The following is a 16,428-nucleotide window of genomic DNA, read 5'->3' as shown; positions in this document are numbered from 1 at the left end:
AAAAACTTTTTACTTATTTTCATTACCTTGTTGTTGTTGGCTCCAAGTCTTGCATCTAGGGTACATTCTTGAGGCTGTAATTTTTATAATGTGACAGGTTCTTGTTGAACCGAATAACTGATGAAGGTTTGCCTGTTGTTACGAATATCTATTTACTTTATCCCATTCTTTCATATCACACTGACTTTACAATTCCACTTCAGAACTTGACTCCACATTGTTGTTGACAAGATAAGAAATTCATCCACTACATTCTGCAGCACTCTCAATATTCCAAGGAGTTTACAAACATTCTCGACGAAAGAAGGATTTCTGCTAAAAGATATGTTGTAAATAAATCCAGAAATAAATTTAGTAATTAGTTAGATTGTGCAATTAATAATATGAATTTTAAGTATGCCAGATATTTCGTAATATCAAATATTTTTAAAAGAAGAGTATATTTAACTATTAGTACATACTGATTGTAACAAATTAATTTCTTTTTACATATTTTAGCCCGAAACATAACACAGTGTATACGAAAATCATATGAAGTTCATTCAGTTAAACAGCTGAGAAAATGTTCACCTATACAGGAATCGATAGTACACATGGTATCTGTTACTTCTTCTTTTTTTTTAAAAAAAAAAAAAAAAAACCACACTCCGTCCCTGGCTTTGGACCATAATGTCCTCCACCTGCAGTAATTTGAGGCTCTCTCTTGCTCAGATCCCAAATAGCCTTGTTGCCTGTGAATGGTTATGGAACAGACATGCCAGTGGCAGCCAGGCAATGGAAATGGATGCTGGCAATTTTGGAACATACAGAGCCCTGTATGCAGAGCATACCATGAGGAGAAGACACTGAATAGACAGTGGAGGCTCACCAACCTCTGCACACAAGCTGGAAACAGGACTTCTTTGATAAGTCGCGGAGATTCTGAGTCGCAGATAAGGTCAACAAAAAGACTGTCAGAAAATAAGCTTTTTGCCAACATGCCCTTTGTCAAATATAGATTCCCCCCCCAAAACACCCACCCACCCACCCACCCACACACAAAAAGACCACAGTCTCTGGTAGCTGCAGCCACACTACTTCAGCTGCCAGAGACTCTGTGTGTGTATATATATATAATGGGAAAAATATATCTAAAAACAAAGATGATGTGACTTACCAAACGAAAGCGCTGGCATGTCGATAGACACACAAACATACACACAAAATTCTAGCTTTCATATATGTCTGCTTGTGTGTGTTATGTCCATGGCGTGGAGTCTTGTACAGTGTTCCTTAATTATGGATGATATCTCCACCTTCTGTATATTCTCCATTCTTGCAATGGCTATTCAACAATTTTATTTTACAATTGGTTGGTTGCAGGAATGGGCAACCACCAAGGGTTCTGTTTGTGTTGATTTAAATTGCTCTCGCTCTCTTTTAAATTTATCTGTTTTTAAATTGGGGTGTACCGTTCTCACTTTTGATTAGGCTAACGTGGCTGCCGAATCCCAAGGAACTGAAATTAAGAGGCCTCAAAATTTTAAACATTCTTAAATGCATCAGTCATAGGTTTTGGGGAGCAGAAAGGCCACGTCTCCTCTCCTCCAATTTTATAAAGTAGCAATATTATGAAAAGGATAGTTGCCACCACTCACCATATTATAGTGGCGATGCTATGTCAGAAATATATATATGTGTGTGTGTGTGTGTGTGTGTGTGTGTGTGTGTGTGTGTGTGTGTGTGTGTGTGTGTGTGTGTAAAAACAAAGATGATGTGACTTACCAAACGAAAGCGCTGGCAGGTCGATAGACACACAAACATACACACAAAATTCTAGCTTTCGCTACCAATGGTTGCCTCGTCAGGAAAGAGGGAAGGAGAGGGAAAGTCGAAAGGATGTGGGTTTTGAGGGAGAGGGTAAGGAGTCATTCCAATCCCGGGAGCGGAAAGACTTACCTTAGGGGGAAAAAAGGACGGGTATACACTCTCACACACACACACATATCCATCCACACATATACATACACAAGCAGACATATTCAAAGATATATATAATGTCTGCTTGTGAGATGTCTGCTTGTGAGATGTCTGCTTGTGTCTGTATATGTGTGGATGGATATGTGTGTGTGTGCGCGAGTGTATACCCGTCCTTTTTTCCCCTAAGGTAGGTCTTTCCGCTCCCGGGATTGGAATGACTCCTTACCTTCTCCCTTAAAACCCACATCCTTTCGTCTTTCCCTCTCCTTCCCTCTTTCCTGATGAGGCAACAGTTTGTTGCGAAAGCTTGAATTTTGTGTGTATGTTTGTGTTCGTTTGTGTGTCTGTCGACCTGCCAGCACTTTCATTTGGTAAGTCACATCATCTTTGTTTTTATATGTCTGCTTGTGTCTGTATGTGTGGATGGATATGTGTGTGTGTGCGAGTGTATACCTGTCCTTTTTTCCCCCTAAGGTAAGTCTTTCCGCTCCCGGGATTGGAATGACTCCTTACCCTCTCCCTTAAAACCCACATCCTTTCGTCTTTCCCTCTCCTTCCCTCTTTCCTGATGAGGCAACAGTTTGTTGCGAAAGCTTGAATTTTGTGTGTATATTTGTGTTTGTTTGTGTGCCTATCGACCTGCCAGCGCTTTTGTTTGGTAAGTCTCATCATCTTTCTTTATATATATATATATATATATATATATATATATATATATATATATATATATGACATAGCGTCGCCACTATAATATGGTGAGTGGCAACTATCCTTTTCATAATATTGCTACTTTATAAAATTGGAGGAGAGGAGACATGGCCTTTCTGCTCCCCAAAACCTATGACTGATGCATTTAAGAATGTTTAAAATTTTGAGGCCTCTTAATTTCAGATCCTTGGGATTCGGCAGCCACGTTAGCCTAATCAAAAGTGAGAATGGTACACCCCAATTTAAAAACAGATAAATTTAAAAGAGAGCGAGAGCAATTCAAATCAACACAAACAGAACCCTTGGTGGTTGCCCATTCCTGCAACCAACCAATTGTAAAATAAAATTGCTGAATAGCCATTGCAAGAATGGAGAATATACAGAAGGTGGAGATATCATCCATAATTAAGGAACACTGTACAAGACTCCACGCCATTGACATAACACTGTTTATCCCAAATGGTGAATGCCATTAAACTTTTAACACTCCCTTGAGGGATACCATTTTTCTGCTTAAAACCGTTAGACAGGGCATTCTCGACCCTGTATCTGAAATACTTTTCGGTGAGGAAGGACTGTATGACAGTGGGGAGATGTCTAGAAAAACCCTAGCTGAAAAGCTTGGAAAGCAGCAACATTGGACAACCTTTGACAAAAACTGTGATTCTGACTAAATTAAAGTACCTGATACAACCTTGCTATATTCGCATGAAGTAGTACAAATACAGGAGCATGCATTGTAACACTATAAATTAAGTATGTTGATGTGATTAGAATACCTGAAATACAATCATGATGAAATGTAATAAAAATGTAACAAAAAACAGCAACTATCCATAAATAGGTGCAACAAATGTTAAAACCTATACTTATAAAATTTGTGTATAGAAACTTGATTGTAATTATTGTTCAGCTAAGTGTAATGAGGGAAGCTTTATGTTCGTATCAAAATCAAAAGAGTATTTAAAAATTTACTAAGATTTCTAAATCAAATATTGTTGGAAGGTAGTTCATTTAATATGGTGGGGATAACTTTAATATTTTTGCATTCTGGAAAGATTGTAACAAACTGTAAATCTAAATTCTGTAACTTGTTCTAGAAAACCAGCTAACTTTTAACTGCAAACTTCAATATTACTGTTTGGAATAATGAATACTTTCATATTTTATCCATGGTGAGAAGAATCAAGGAATAATTCAGAAAACCTAGAAGAAAGTGATACACCAGTGAATACCATGAAACCAAAGGTAGAAATATACATAAACACAGATGAAATAAAGAGACATGGTATTCAAAGAAATTGAGAATGATCTTTTATATGAGGCATGAAATAAATGACAATGTACCTGGTAGTCCATACACTCACAATGAAACTGAAAAGTGAGAAGTTTACTGTTTACAAGATACAGGGGGTCCAATTTGTGGCGGGTCAGAAAAGTTAAGGGAAGAATAACTCACTCCAGATTTTGTTGAGTTGCCTGTGCTAGGAATTAAGATTAGAAAAGCAACAGGAAGATATAGTAAAGTTGCAAACAAGCAAATATTACTGCCATATAGAATTAATAATGTACCTTTTATCCAGTGATGCTTTGTGATAGCTGATCTGAATGAGGAAATTTTTTGGGCACGAATCGGATAGTGAACGACACAGCAGGATTTGGTTGGACAATTAAGGAATTAAGTTTTACTGGACAAGGAAGTGGTATTTCTTCTCAAATTGATATTGTAAATGGAAGCAGCAGTCATCAAAGCAGGGAGGTAAATGATGGAGAGAGAATGAAGAAGAGAAAAATAGTTTAAATGAGAGGTTTGCCTGGCCGTGGTAAAAATTAGCCATAGCAAAATTTCCTGCTCCAAAGTCAAAGAAACAGTTAAAATAATTTTTTTGGATAGCTGGTTTTTACAGAAAATAAATAAGAAATCAGACTTTGAATGCACTGTGTTTGAATAATCTCTTAAGGAAAAATGTAATATGGGAATGGAGTAGGGAATACCAGCAAGCTTTCGATGAAATAAAAATATAGTTATGTGATAGCAAAAGTTTACACAGACCAGATTTGACATTACCATACTGCCTCATGACTGATAGTAGTGATAGAGGAGTGGCAGCTCACTCACTTCCAGAGAAAGTAGTGAAAGGGAAGATAGACCATCACTCTGTAGCATTTGCAAGCAGAACATTACAGAAACATGAGAATTACACTATAAAACAAAATAAAAGTTGCTAGCGCTACACTGGGCTTTAACTAAGTTTAGAAAACTATTTACTGTGACATAAAACTATATTATATTCCGATTCCAAGACTTTAAGCTATCTGCAGTAGTGCAAGTCATATCACAGTAGACTTACAAGGTGGACACTTTTCTTGGAACAATTTGATTATTAAATAAAATATATAAAATGAAAGGAAAATGTAATTCCAGATGCACTGTCTGGATTATCAATTGGGTGTGAATGAGTAGAGAGTAGGAATCAAGAAGAAAGTGATTTTAGAAGGGCAGTAAGTCTGAAAGGGAAGTTAGGAAGATTTGTAAAGAGATAAGAAGAAACCAAAACCATGATGAAAACTGGAAACTTGTAAAGAGTGTTACAGGAAATAAAGGTAATGAAAAATGGTAAAAATGCTATAAAGTTTACTAGCTGTACATGGCGAACTTCGTTCCACCTCTGAAAATCTTTATGTGTTATAGCTGACCCGGCAAACGTTGTTTTGCCATATAAATTCTCTCTGGTCCATAAGAATAATGTATACATGTAACACAATGTATACGTGTAGCACAATAGCCATTGTTGGCGGGAGCTTGCGACACAAACAATAATAATGGCCGAAAATTGTGTAGGGAGTGAGAAAAGGCTTAGGGGAAAGTCCGGCAGTATTGGCCACTATTAGTTCTAGCGTTTCTACGGTAGATCGCGCAGATTTAACAATTGCAGCTGATATACGGCTCATCCATGAGCATACAAACATAGCGGCAATTTCATGTTGAAATGTGTTCGCCAGCATTATGAATAAGGCCAAGCGCACACGCATCAATTTTTATCGTATGTAAAAATATTGTACGATTAAATTCTTTTAGAGGAACAAAGGCGAGCATAGGAATTTCTTTGTTCCACTAAAAGAATTTGATCGTACGGTATATTTCCGTATGATAAAAATCGATGCGTGTGCGCTAGGCCTAAATGTCTGTTTGGCGCATGACTAGTGCTACCTAGTTAAACTCTCGGTCTAGTTATGTCGATTCAAAGAGGGATATTCGAGTAGTTGCTTTAGGTACATTTTCTTCTATTACCTATCTATTGAATAGTGAAAGACTATAACTGGTAGACACATGGCAGGGATGACAGGTCAAGTGATAATTGATCAGCTATTGACCGGGGTTGAAGGTTATTAAATTACTGAAATTGCTATTAAAAATAGGGGTTGGTGGTAGAAGGGTGAAAATTTAGGGTTGTGTGTATTTTTTAATGCCACATCATAAAAAAACAAAAATAAAAAGTTCTTTCCAAAAAATAAGAAAAAATTTTTGGGGTGGTCCACCCTGATCACTTAGGGGTATGAAAAATAGATTACAACCAATTCTCAGACCTACCAAATATACATGTAAAATTTCATCAGAATCGATCGAGCCGTTTCAGAGGAGTATGGCAACTAACACTGTGACACGAGAATTTTATATATAAGGACGATAAGGTCATTTCATTTAGGGGAAATAGTCCAGACAGTGACAGGTGGAAGTTGTGTTGGAGAGAACTATATATAGGTAGTCTTAGTAAGTACCCGAATGTGCATGAAAGTTATGGTCATTGTGGAACTTTGAAGTAAATCCAAAAGATTAAAGAAAATTTATAACTTAACTGGAAGCATCGGAAGACTTTTAGCCCTTGTGACAAATGTCAGTGTAAAAGTTAGCGATCAGACTAGTAGAGGAGACATGCAAAACACTACTGCAAATCAGAAGAGGGACTGGTAGGAATTTATTTATTTATTTGGGCAATTACCAATGTGAAAGAGGGGTACACTTACATCTTTGATAGGGTGGATCTATTTTCAAAATTCATAAAATTACACCCTATAAAGAAAGCAACCACTGAAAGCTTAATAGAAACTACTATACAAGATGATTTCTAAAAGGTAGGAATCTGAAAAGTTTTAAAGAGGAGGAAAATATAAAGCACATAATATCAGTATATGACCTGTCAAGATACACCACTGATTAGCCATGACATTATGACCACTACCTACAGTGAGGTTGAATGTCTCATGGTGGTGGTGTGGGCACTACGCAGTAAGGAAAGAATATAAGCAGAATGGGCAGTCATCGTAAGGAAGATATGGACCACAAATGTGGAATTCCACTGACGTAAGCAGTTTTGACAAAGGGCACATTGTTGTGACACTGCAGCTGAAACAAGGATTTCTGAAATCGCAAAGTTGGCTGCGTGTTTTCATACTACTGTTGTGAACACCTGCAGAAAGTGGTTGAACGATGGTGGAATAACACATTGGCAATATGGTACTGGATGTCCATGTCTCATCACAAAACGAAGAGGTTGGAGGAACCACCACTGCGTAATCCAATAGGCAGCAATCTGTGGCAGATCTGATGACAGAGTACAATGCTGGTCCAGGCACAGGTGTTTTGGAGCACACCATTCAAACGCCATAGTAAAACATGGGGCTCCACATCATATGATCTACGTGTGTTCCTGTGTTGACCCAACGACACTGTCAGTTCCGATTGCAGTGGGCTCAGCCTCACTAAGTTTTCACTCTGGGTCAATAGGAAAGTGTTGCCTGTTGAATGAACCCCATTTCTTGTCACACCAGGTTGATGGCTTGGTCCTTACACGTCGTCATGCTGGCGAATGGCTACTTCAAACCTGCACCGCACCATAGATGCAGGCTGGTGAGAGCAGAAGTATGCTGTGGGGTACATTGAGTTGGGCTTCAATGTAACCTATGGTAATGCTCGAAGACCCCTTGACAGCAGTGAACATTATTGTGGACCACCTGCATCTCTTCACAGCTAAAGTTTTCTCTAATGGTGATGACATCTTCTAGCAGGATAACACTCACCAACACAACGCTAGAATTGTGCTACCAGTGGTTTGAATAGCGTGATAATCAAGTCGCACTGATGTCTTAGCCAGTAAATGCCCCTGATCATTATCCATTGCAATGCGTAACAGGCACCAGCTGCATGCCCGCAAACCACCGTCCTCTAATTTGAGGGAATTTAGTGACCTGTGAGTTGACATCTGGTGCCACATACTTCTAGAAACCTATCAATGACTTGTAGAATCCATGCTAAGCAGAATTGCGGCTTTACTGTGTTTGAAAAGTGGACCAACACACTATTAAACCAGTGGTCATAATGTTTTGGCTCATCGGTGTATGAAGGAAATTTGTACACTATTTAGGATCTATTGCAGTAAAGAGCACACAAGTTGGTTTGAACAAATAAGTACTTTTGATGATATACTAAATAGTTTACAACCTTCAACCACTAAGTTTTCACAACATGGGATAGTGTACAACAAGAAACTTTGTAATTTACTAAATGAAACGATAGAATTCCCTGCATGCAAAAGTCTGCTGCATACGAAAGAGAGGAGATAATCAAGAAGAATGTAGAGGAACAGTGTCATATTAGGAAGAAATGACATGATAGCAGGGTAAAAGTAACACAGTTTATGGTAGGGGATCTGGTTCTTGTGAAAACAAATGAAAATTCAAGGACAATTAGTGAAGAAATTAAGAAATTTTTGACCTTTACATTAGACCATTAATCCAAGCCTAGAAAGTTATTTGGATTAAGAAACATTGTACAGCTGAAGCCATACCCACATGTAACTAAAAGCGGTAATTTACTTGTCATTACAAAAAAGTAGTAACATAATGTAATGAGTGTAAGAAATTTTGTATGTCCTTGTAAAAATTACTGCAGACTCTCAGGTGGTTGCATTTTTTTATGCATCAAGTATGTGGCATACACTAGGTCCCTAGACATCTGATTTTTTTCTTCAAAATTTTCAGTCTCCAGAGTCACATTATTCTTTATTCTGTCCAAAAAACATGAATGATAACACACACCTAAAATAAAAACCAAGCTATGCAAGTATAGTTGCTGAGATCAGAACATTTCAGGCCATTTAGAATCAGATGCTTACATTTCAAACTACATACATGGAACCATTCTAGTCAATCCTAGATTATCTAGAGTTGCTTATGATGTTTTGTATTTGTGCACTATGAAAAGTTCTGTTGAACACATATATAGATTATCATTTGTACTGAAATATATTATACATACAAACCATCCTAATACTTGTACACAAGAAATGATGTCAAGAATTAATGAGACTCTTATTCACATATTACTTTATTACTTGTAAACACATTTAGTAAGAAATGCTCAGTATTGATTGATAACATTTTGACACTTATGATCATACACCTACACAAGTTAGGCATGAACTGAATAATGAGATTGCTATGCTCATATGAAATCATGACAGTCATTACAGTTATTACTAATGCTACAAACATTATACAGTTTGAAACTACTATACCAATGATACAATGTGAAAATACATTGCTATCTTATTGGATTAGAATTTGTATGAGGATGTATTTGTGCTAAATGGAGAAGAATTGTAAAATTAGGCTCTACACAGTAAGAACAAACATATATATGACTTTTCTTTATATACATAATGGTACATAAACTTTGACAATTGCTGAAGGGGCCAACCTCATTATATCTGTCCTTCCTGATTGTTCCTACATTATGAAAAATGCACCACATTGTAGAGCGTCTCAAAGAACTTATTTATTTATCATCAATACACCTCTACATGTGAACCATTTGTAGCACGAAGAATATTGAGTCTATATTCAATTTCTTGCAAAGTTCTTTGTAAAATTTCCTCTATTATTGTTGCAATTGCATTAGTGATAAAATGTCACAATGTACGAATATCATCCACTTTGGTAACATACACGCGGTCCTTCCCGAATCCTCACGTGAAGAAATCAAGCGGTGTATTGTTGGGTGAACATGGTGGCTAGGCAATAGGTCCTCTGCATCCAATCCAACAACTGGGAAATTTTGTATCCAGGAACTTGCAAACAGTCGTTGACCAATGTGGTGGAGCTCCATTTTGTTGAAAGATGATGTTGGGTTGCAAGCCTTGTATCTGAGGCTACACAAACTGATCCAATATGTCCAGACACACTGACGCATTCACTGTTTGTTCTGCAAAGAAGAACGGTCCAACAATCCTGTTGTGCATTATCCCGCACCAGACGTTTAGTTTAGGGCTATCACAAACATGTTCAATGACAACGTGTGGATTTTGTGAACCCCAAATCCGAACATTATGCCTATTAACCCATCCTGATAGATGAAACGTCGCCTCATCTGAGAATAAACATCTTTCCAGGAAGCTGGCGTCCATATCAATACTCTGCAGGATATCTGCAGCAAATTGTTGTCGGCATGGTTTGTTGTTTGGTGTCAGATGTGGCAGAATTTGCACTTTGTAAGCACACATACGAGGATGCTGGTGAACTACACGATGCAATGTTGATCGTGGTACATCAAGTTGTCTGGATGCTTGACAAATTGACCTACATGGATTTCTGAGAAACATTTGTCTGATGTCCTCCCCTGTCTCTTCTGAAACTCCATAATGTGCACCACCAGAATGTTTCAGAACACTCCCTGTTGCCAGAAACTTCCTATACCATTCCTTAATTGTTTTTACATCACGTGGATCACATTCATACACACGACAATAATTTCTTTGCACAGTAATTGGCGATTTTTTCTGCAAACCACACTACTGCTTACACGCGCTGCTGTGGAGTCACCGTTTTCACTTCATGTGACCATGCTGCACTCTGATAATGATACTTGGCACTTCTGACACAGAAATATAAATTTTTTTGAAATGCTCTACAATGTGATGCATTTTTCGTTGTCGCATCTACTGTGGTTTTTCTCTCCTGGGTCCATGAAAATTAACACACTCATATGTATGAAAGATTCTCTGGAAGTTTTTCCCGCTTTAGCTCTCCGCCACCCTTGCTAATTCCAGTGTGAACAAATGAAGGAAATATGAAACACTCTAAACTTAGATACAACTTTTATTACACTTGAGGAGAAATACCGTTATAATTATTGATCTATACTTTATGAGAGCAGCACTTAGATAAGTTCACTATGAGATGAAGATCATATGACAAGACCATACTTCAATAAGGTATAAAACTTAGAAACATTGAAAGTTATACACTGTTACTTATCTGATATGAAGTACCACCTTTGAAGAATATTTGAAGAACTAAACTTTTTACAATCAAATCTTTTCTGATGACAAAATAGTTATTATAATTTCAAATGTATGATTTTCCTGATGATGGCTTGTAAGTGGGAGGTATTAGCATCTCATCAACAAAAAATGGTTCAAATGGCTCTGAGCACTATGGGACTTAACATCTGAGGTCATCAGTCCCCTAAAACTTAGAACTACTTAAACCTAACTAATCTAAAGACATTACACACATCCAGGCAGGATTCGAACCTGCAACCGTAGCGGTCGCGCGGTCCCAGACTGAAGTGCCTAGAACTGCTCGGTCACACCGGCCGGCATCTCATCTACAAACTAATTACATATCAAGATAGAACTTTAAACAGTGCATTGCTCATTTGTAACCCTATGAGCTTTCTGAAGTAGTGTTCTGTCTGGACTATAGCTGGTAGAGACAGTGTTTTTTTCAGAGCAGAACAAAACATTTGAAGTGTGTCGAGAAGTGAGATGCATTCTGATGACTTGTTGAATAAGAGGTCCCATTGTGCTAATGATACTATGGAAAAGAGAAAGGACATGCAGGAAACAAATTTGTAAAATGAAGTAACCTTTAATAATTTATATAATCTATAATCAGCTTAGTTGATAGTACATACCAAGACATCAAAATTATTGTATAACATACCCCTCATCTGATAGATGCATACTACTGCTAACTCTCATATGAAGAGAGAGAGTGTGTGTGTGTGTGTGTGTGTGTGTGTGTGTGTGCGCGCATTATTTATGCGAAGCAGTACAAATACATTAGCATGCATTTTAACATTATAAATCCAATATATTGATATGATTAGAAGACCTAGAATGTAACTATGACAAAATATAATAAAAATGCAACAAAATATAGCCAGTATTTGAAAATATGTGCAATAAATGTAAACAAATGTTAAAACCAGTACTTAACAAAATTCATACACAGAAACTTGATTGTAATTTTTGTTCAGCTAAGTGCAATGATGTAGGATTCATGTTAATATCAAAATAAAACATGTATTTAAAATGTTATTAAGATTTCTAAAGCAAACATTATTGTGGAAAGGTATTTCACGTAATTTGCTGACTATAATTGTAATATTTCAGCATGTTAATTATTCTGGAAAGATTGTAACAAATTGTAAATCTAAATTATGTAACTTATTTTAGTAAACCAATTAACTTTTAATTATATACTTCAACATTACTATTGAAAACAATGAATGCTTTCATATTTCAAGTGTTACAACATATAAGGACCAGTGTCAACAGCCATGATATGGCTAGTATTGCCTCAGATCTTGTAAGGTCAGTGATTTGGCATATTTGTGATGTGAATAAACATTTTCTTAAGTACCTTTCCATTTTGGCCACATTATTTACTAGATTTGATTAAACTGATTAGTCAATCCTGATGTTAGGAAGAGCCCAAACTTTCTTTCATGTAGACACACACTTCAATTATGAACTTCAAGAAACATTAAGTTTGGTATTGAGTGCTAGAAGCCACAAAAGATGACTGTATTTTAAGCTGCACAAAATATTATATTGTATCACAGACTTTTTCCAAATTGAAGAATACACACACAAGGTTTGCTTATGTAAGAAAGCTCACTGAATTGCTGCTTATAGCAGGCTCAGGTTACTGAGTGTGTAGTGATACCTCGTCAATCCACACTGGGGCCAATTTAGAAGGTAGCTGGAAGTTCAGAGGCATTGTCTTCTTGGTGGCTTCTCCGTAGTCAGTGTTAAAGCATTGGTTATATCTGGTGTTATAGCTACCTGGGGTGCTGTATCCTTACTCTGTTTGCCTTGGCAGGTATAGGTGTTGGTGATAGGTACTGTTTAGCTGGGCATCACTTGTGTTGAAATTTCTACCCTGATGATAGGTTTTTTCCATTAAGAGAGCGTAGGAAGGGGCAAAAAATGGGCAGTTTTATTGCCTTATATTCTTTATCGAACATTGGGCAATCTCAATTCCACACTACATGGCTCCCAGAGCAGTTGATGCATATTGCTGGAGATTGGCAGCAAGTTGCCTTCCCATATTTCCTGCAAGTCGCTTAACATCTGACGCTATGTTGTTAGGCCAAATTGCTAGAATTTTTATCACCTCACAGTGTTAGGTATGTAAAGTTCAACCTCCAAGTCTGCAGAACCCTGCCATGATGCACTCTGGTAGTCATGGCAAACTGAAGGTCATTATGAAACTGGCGGTCTCCTCTATCTCCCCATTATTACTACGCATTCTTTGTACCAACATTGACTACTCCCCATGACACCCAAACTAGTTTCAATTCTGAGATATCCATGTTCATAATATCTCAGCATGTGATCACACTCTCGCTGGAGTTAGAGCTGTGAATTTTAAAAACTATACCATATTCACTCAGTTGCTTAGAGTTCCTTAAAAGTTCCATCTGCTTTGATTTTTTAATTTCAACCAGCAAGCCCTTCCAAGCCTTTAATACAGAAAGGGGTCACATTTTCATAAATCCCTTCCTTCCTCACTAGAAACAGATTCGGATTTATGACCTCTTGAGCCCTGTTTCTAAATACAATCAGATCATCAGGAGGATTAACCTCACTCAGTCTTTTGGAAGAGAAAGTGTGTGAACACTCCCAGGCAGTACACCTATTGTGTTGGGAGTGATTTTGTGTAATTTTTATGCTGTGGCATTCCTACAAGCAGCGAGGGATATGAAGGTCCATCCAGACAGAGCCCTGCTTGCCAGTCTTTTACAACTGAGTTGTGGCAGGTTCCCTAGAGGTTGCCTGCTAATGACTACTGTGTCTCAACTGTATCACCACATAGCACATCTTGAGATTATTTTAAAAAACCACATAGGTTTGTATCATACTCTTGATACGAGTGGTTAAGCCACAATTCCCAAACCTCCTGACAAACAATGTTCCACCACTGCACTGCACGATGGTAGTTAAAGCATGCCCAGGGCATATGGTTACAGAGGACTGGCGGCACTCACCAGTCCCCATTTCAGGAAACCCGATATTGCCAAACTGGTAACCCGTACCCAGTAAATCAATAATGAGCTCCCCAAAGTGCCCGCATGCTACAGATGTGGCAAGTATTAGCAGGGGGGCTAGGTCAGAGAGAGGGAAATGGTAGCATACTTACCTAAGTTTCAAAACCTTATCCACATGAGCTGGTTAACACTGCTGCAGATTATATGAGAATTTCATGGACTGTTTCCATAAGTGTTACCCAACACTTTTAGATTTACTTTTCTAGTTACTGCTTGAAATTCAAATTTTACGAGATCTGGTATTCCTTTTCTTAAAGGAAATTACTAGGAAATCATGTCACTGGTAAATATGAACAGTACACTAAAGCATAATAAAATTACAAAAAATAATAATACATAAAGCATGTACAAAAACAGCACTTTATTTGAATAACAATTACAAAAATACATACACTCTCACAATATAATACACTTGCACTGTGAAATCAGGTACTCTGGCATGTTCAAAGCAAGTTTGTCTTGAAACTGCCATAAAAAACACTGCCTCAACTTCAAACAGCATAATTTTTTGTGCAATTTAAAGACCATCATTTACTATCAATCACAGACAAACTGATTCCCAGGTAGAAAAGTTAGTATCACAGAATCTAATACACATTGTTTATTTTATAATGCACTTCTTACTTTTGATATACTATCTTTAGGTATTCAAATGCACACCGAGCTGCAGAAGATTTTGCCTTATTTTCAGATTTAGCGGATCCATAGCACACTATAGGGGGATCTTTACAGAGGTGGACCACACACTGGGTTAAAGCGTTGCTTGTACGATGCGGTAGAATTTCATATTTAACTTCAAAGTTCATTTTTGATGCGATTGACTGCACAAGCCATACATATTGTTTGTTACCTGTCGGTTTCAGAGAAAATTCTGGAAGTGGATAGCGTGAGCCTCTGTCAGACTCCTGCTGGAGCTGGTCTCTCTGGCAGTGCTCAAACCCTCCAAGATTCAAATTACTTCCCTGAAGATACGGTGCTTTATATTTATTGGGTGTCCCATCCTGCAAACCTTTCTGATCCTCCTCCTTAACAACATTATGTTGAAATGAATGTGCAATACCATAATCATATTCAGAGAGGGAATCATCATCTAGATGTAAATTTTTAAGCATTTTGATAGCTGCCTCTTCCCTTGCTTCATTCTGTGAATTACCATGCCCTGTTTCAACATAATCCAAGAATTCACAAACTGCAACAAAACCTTTTGCAGTTACTTTTCTTGAAACCAGAGAATATGATGGGGGTGGCAACTTTTTGTGCTTGGATACTTCTTCCAGTTTGTCTATAGGACTGTCTGTCAGGAAGTGTGCACTTGGCTTTTTATTTTTCACAAAGTATGTGGAAGTTGAAGCAAGTGATCCCGCTTGTCTGTGACCTTTTGCAGTCATTGAAATGGAAAAATTATAAGGATCACTAAATGAAGGAAAAATCTCATCTGCAGCGTCATCACATGTAGAAACGGACATATTATCTGGGTCTGTAAGATAGCAACAAGTTCCGGACAGGATATCCATCACATTTTTTGTCGCTTGAGCCTGCTGACAAGCCACATTTTCTTCGCCCTTAACTTCATCATCATTTTCATATTTGAAATGAGTATTTACTGGTGTATTTGAGCCACCAGTGCTGTCCTGGTAACGCCTCCAAGGCTCCATCGTAAGGCCAAAAGGATCTTTAGTATCAGTATTCTGACACTGCAGATCTACTGCATGTTTATTATTACTCCAACTTCTGCCCTGTAACAAAACATTTTATTTGTAGTACATAGTTCAGTTACTCCACTGTCTGACTTAAAATAATTTAAGTATAGTGGAACTTTTGTGGAACTGTTCATGAAATAAATACTTAAAATAACTGCAACAATCATCATCAGAGACGATAACTTTGACAGAATGTCTTTTTAAATGTGTTAGATTTACCCTCAATTTTAACAAGTATCTGTAAGATTTACATCTTTGTGTTCGAAACACTGCTGTTTTCTGTTTTCTTCTTTTTTAATATAAATAAATATAAATGTGTTGTATTGCTTTATTATTATTATTTTGTTTATTATTAAAAATGAGTGTCATAAAAAGAGGTAGAAGTAGGTAACAGCCTTAACTTGGCTTCTTATCAGATTATACCTCCTTCAAAAGCAATAAGTGCTGGAGCTAAAACAGTTTCATTATTGTTCTACATTTTTCTTTCTTTCAGTTTTCAGTCTGATATCATGCAAGGCAGCTAGCACCATGCTGAAATTAAGTGATCCTTTATGCTGTAAACAAGAAAGACTTCTTTTTTACTGACAGTAAAATATTTCAGTGCAAAATATGTGTAGTTAGTGAACCAGAAAATACAACCAAATACAAAAACGCACTTTCGAAAGC

General features: G+C 37.3%; 2 protein-coding genes across 3 annotated transcripts in view; one reads left to right on the top strand and one right to left on the bottom strand.

The window, feature by feature from the left end:
* Positions 1 to 16,428, top strand: part of LOC126203913 (ribonuclease P protein subunit p29) — a 155,734-nt gene that overhangs the window by 137,341 nt on the left and 1,965 nt on the right. The window lies entirely within an intron of this gene.
* LOC126203909 (RISC-loading complex subunit tarbp2-like) overlaps positions 14,409 to 16,428 on the bottom strand; it is a 96,374-nt gene continuing 94,354 nt past the window's right edge. For both annotated transcript variants that reach the window (XM_049938298.1, XM_049938297.1), the window contains one exon: positions 14,409 to 15,798. In XM_049938298.1, coding sequence (XP_049794255.1) covers positions 14,683 to 15,798 — 1,116 coding nt within the window. In that variant the 3' untranslated portion in view covers positions 14,409 to 14,682. The remainder of the gene's footprint in view (positions 15,799 to 16,428) is intronic.

This window comes from Schistocerca nitens, chromosome 9, assembly GCF_023898315.1.
Source record: "Schistocerca nitens isolate TAMUIC-IGC-003100 chromosome 9, iqSchNite1.1, whole genome shotgun sequence".
Lineage (NCBI taxonomy): Eukaryota > Metazoa > Arthropoda > Insecta > Orthoptera > Acrididae > Schistocerca > Schistocerca nitens.
The sequence above is the reverse complement of the archived record's forward strand: the minus strand, read 5'-3'. Positions and strand labels throughout refer to the sequence as shown.